The sequence below is a fragment of the Tinamus guttatus genome, unplaced genomic scaffold (assembly GCF_059628265.1).
Source record: "Tinamus guttatus ecotype Peru unplaced genomic scaffold, ASM5962826v1 Tinamus_guttatus_pri_ptg000098l, whole genome shotgun sequence".
NCBI classification, from domain to species: domain Eukaryota; kingdom Metazoa; phylum Chordata; class Aves; order Tinamiformes; family Tinamidae; genus Tinamus; species Tinamus guttatus.
The window spans coordinates 687,065-690,911 of NW_028288632.1; the positions used below are offsets into that span (position 1 = coordinate 687,065).

The 3,847-nt window shown below is 42.3% G+C and overlaps 1 protein-coding gene across 1 annotated transcript; it reads right to left on the bottom strand.

Moving 5' to 3' along the window:
- Positions 1–620: 620 nt before the first annotated feature.
- On the bottom strand, positions 621–1,934 carry LPAR5 (lysophosphatidic acid receptor 5). Its single transcript, XM_010226686.2, has one exon. It carries the CDS (start codon positions 1,932–1,934, stop codon positions 822–824), a length of 1,113 nt encoding a protein of 370 aa, XP_010224988.2. The 3' UTR covers positions 621–821.
- Positions 1,935–3,847: the final 1,913 nt, after the last annotated feature.

Consider the following 3,847-nt stretch of genomic DNA (forward strand, 5'->3'; position numbering starts at 1 on the left):
AAGAAGAAGTGCAAAGCATTAATGTCTATGTAATCTTCAGAAGTGGCATTAGTTGGTATCCCTTTGTTTCTGTGGCCATATGTGGCGGTGTATTTTAAAGAATGCTAGTGTTTCCCAAGCTCTTTTGCCTTAGGTAAATGTATACCCCATTGTGCTCAATGTGTGGATTTGTAGCTGCTCAAATACATTTGATATACTACCAAAACACTTCTTTGCTAGGATGTGTGACTTACTATACGTTTAGGAACATGTTTTCTGCAAGAGTACTAAACACTCAGCTGTTCCCTTAACCTCAAAAGTTGCTAGAGGCTTCAACACTTTTTGAAAATTAAATCACTTAATGGGGTACCCAACACTGGGTTTTAGACTAACACTGTTGCACATAGCTTAAAAAAATGTAAAGTTTTCTTCAGTCTTTACTACTAAATCTACTCTGTCAGCAATGAGTACTGCATGTATGTTCTAATTATTCCAACTCTGTTTTAACTTCTAGTTACAGGTGCAGCAAGGAGGTGCTCAGGCAGGATAGACTTTCTATAGGAAACCGTGCTGGCAAGAACTAGACACTGTAGGTTTTTTTGTGCACTGTATGTTTCCTGTACCAGAAGATTTAGGTGGGATTGTGATACCAGGATATTTATTCAAAACAATCCTTCGTTCTTCCCTCTTTGTCTCACCAAGTTCCGCCCCCACCACATACAGCCTGCTGTGCTTCCTCCTTCAAACAGTTTGCTAATTTACCCTGACCTGTTTCCCACCATCTTGCTTCAACTATTGAACAGGCCACTCCACAACTCAGCAATGACATGACCTTTCTGTGGTTAGATTTCTGAGTCCTCAATAGGGGCATTTAGGAATATTGTAGTAGGAAGTGCTGGCAAAGATTCACTGGGATGGATAAAATTGTCAGAAGGGAATTGTTTCACTTTTGAGGAAGTATGGACTTGGTGGGACTTATTTTCCACAGTCTGGTTCTTCAGCATCCCTATATCTGAGTCCCAGGCTTGTCCCCGCTGCAGTTTCTTAAAGGTGTTTCGGAAGCCCTCAGTGCTAAAGTAGTAGATCAGGGGGTCCAGCGTGCAGTTCATGCTGGCCAACAACATTGTCATAATTAGCACTTGACGTATAGAAGCCTGTGTTTGTTTCTCAACCTTCAGGATGTGGGCTTTTATCATCCCATAAACTGCCAAAGTAGTGTTGTAGGGCACAAAGCAGATGATGAAGATGACCAGATTGACCAAGAGAAGACGAATGGTCTTCTGCTGTCGCAGCGTCCTAGTCTGGTTGGTTTGGCAGAGCTCCCAAAAGATCCGAATTGAGCAGCACAGCACAGAGCTCAGAGGCAGGAGAAAACCCAGGATTTCAGCCAGAACAACTAAAGGGAAGAGGTTGTTTTGCCACATGTTGTCACTGAAGCTTTCAAAGCACAGATGAATTGTTTGGTTCTGTGTTATACAGTGGTTTTGCTTGTGGACCATGGCTGTGGGGATGGAGCCCATGAGGATCATAATCCAGACAATCAGGCAAAGGACCTTGGCCACTTTGGGGCGCCGCAGATGCCGCCAGCGAAGTGGGTGGACAATGGCAATGTAGCGGTCCAGGTTGATACACATGAGAAAGAGGCAGCTACCATACATATTTATCTGGAAGACAGATCCAGAGACCTGGCACAGAAAGTCATCAAAGGGCCAATGGTGATTGGAATAGTAGTAAAGTCGCAGTGGCAGAGAAAGTGTGAAGATGAGGTCGCTCATGGCCAAGTTGAACATGTAGATCATCACCACAGACTTCAGGCGCAGGTAGCGCATGAAGATCCAGAGGGCCATCACATTGAGCATCAAACCTGTAACAAAGATCAGGATGTAGCCAGGCAGAAGGAGATTGTGGCTGAGGCGGTAATCCTTGCATGTCTGAGACACATTGGCAGCGGACATGCTCAGCAGGGAACAGGAGAGGGTCTCAGCGAGATGGCTGATATTGCTAGCAGGCTAGGGAGGCACAAGGAAAATAACCGAGAGGTCATTCCCCTCTAGCAAGCTATAAGCAAGTCAATCCTTCATCCACAACTGAGAAATCGATGGGCTTCTCCCTCTCTTGACTGGTGCTGTCTTGACTTGCTGGTCAGTGGATGGCAAAGTGGTGAGTTCTAGCTCAGCAATAACTTCCAGTAGTTATGGGGATGCTGTCATGATGGAAGGTCATTGCTGATCATTGAAAGTCAGCACAATTCCTGGTAGGAGTGGAAGATTGAGAAAGAATAGTTTAATTTAGAGGGGTGAATTTCTTGAAAGGTCAAAATTCCACTGTGGTGGTTTCTGCTGCAAGAACACATAAAGAAAGGAGACAAAGCAAAATGTTAAGTAGAAAAGTGGGTGATGCAATGGCAGAAGAAGCTGGAATACAAAGGATTTAACTGCTGTAAGGAATCATTTACTATTCAGTTGCAGAAAACTTATTTTCTCTTTATTTTCATCATTAGTGTGATATAGGTTTATAAGAAATTCATAGCATAAGTGCATGCAGGGAAAACAGTCATCAGCTCCAGAAAAAAAAAAAAAAAGAGGGAGAAGAAAAAGAAAAAAGAGAGAGACAGAAAGAAAGAAAAAAAGAACAGCAAGTAAGAGAGTAAGCACTTGGAGGGGAAAATGCTGACTGGAAAGAAACTTAGAATAGAACACAAATTGTGATACTGTTTTATATCAGAGAAACAGGACTTTGTACAGACATTGTAGATAAAAGGAATTACACTACAGGTAGGCTTGACTCCACCCTAGCTTCTCTTCCTAGGTGAAACAACCCACAGAAACCCGGGTCCTGGGCTTGACCAGAATGGATAAACCTCAGTGGATAGAGGCACCTTTCCCCCATTTCATGGGACAAGAGTTCAAATGAGACCAGAGCAGCAGATGCATCTCAGTTCCTTCCTCAGGATTTGCAATAGAATAACAGAGTTGATGTGATGGTAGAAATGGTTGTGCTGCAAATTAATTAAGAAATTCCAGCTGAGAACAGGTAAACAGAGAAGATTTATGTTATAGCAACTGTAGTTTGTTAAGTTGCTTACATTCATACAATTCTTCAGCTCTTTTGGTGTGTGTTTTTTTTTTTTGCACCAGATCAGTATACTGCCTATCGGGTGTGCGTTCTTAGATCATTTTCCAGCTTATCACACCATAAAACAAAAGGCAGCCCACATCCCACCCTGTTTATTTACCAACACAGAGCAGAACAGCCAGATAAGGCCATTACACATTACAGTAACCATGTAAAGACCATGAGATTCATGTGGGGGAAACATACCCATGTCTCCTAGGTAGACTGAGTATATAGACCTTTCTGTATACTAATGGCAGCACTGCCTTGCTAAATACTGATCAGCTGGAGTGGGACCAGTGAAAGGCCACCAAAATGGTCAGTGCATTGGAGAGCCCTTCTGACCTGAATTATCTCATGAACCTAAAACTAGTCATCACCTCTAAAAACTGTCACAGAGCAGTAAGCATTAGTAAGCATATTTGTAGGGGTTAGATAGCGACTCCCTGATGTAGCTTATGTAGGATGTGATTCACCTCAAAACGAAAGCAGATTTTTTTTTTTTTCTATCTGGAGGAAAATTTTATGTTAGGTGGAGTTTATTGTAAAAGGATGCCACCCAAGAACCTACATTCTCTGTGAAAGTCTAGAGGAATAAATAATAATAAAAAGAAAGGACAGCATATTTTCTTTAGAAATAAGAAAAAAAAATCAGGCATGGCTTGATAGACATGCAAGACCTTTTGCGTGACATAGTGGGGCAATGCACAGTCTTAGAGAGAGGACCTATTAAAAGTAGCTAGAGCATGCTGAT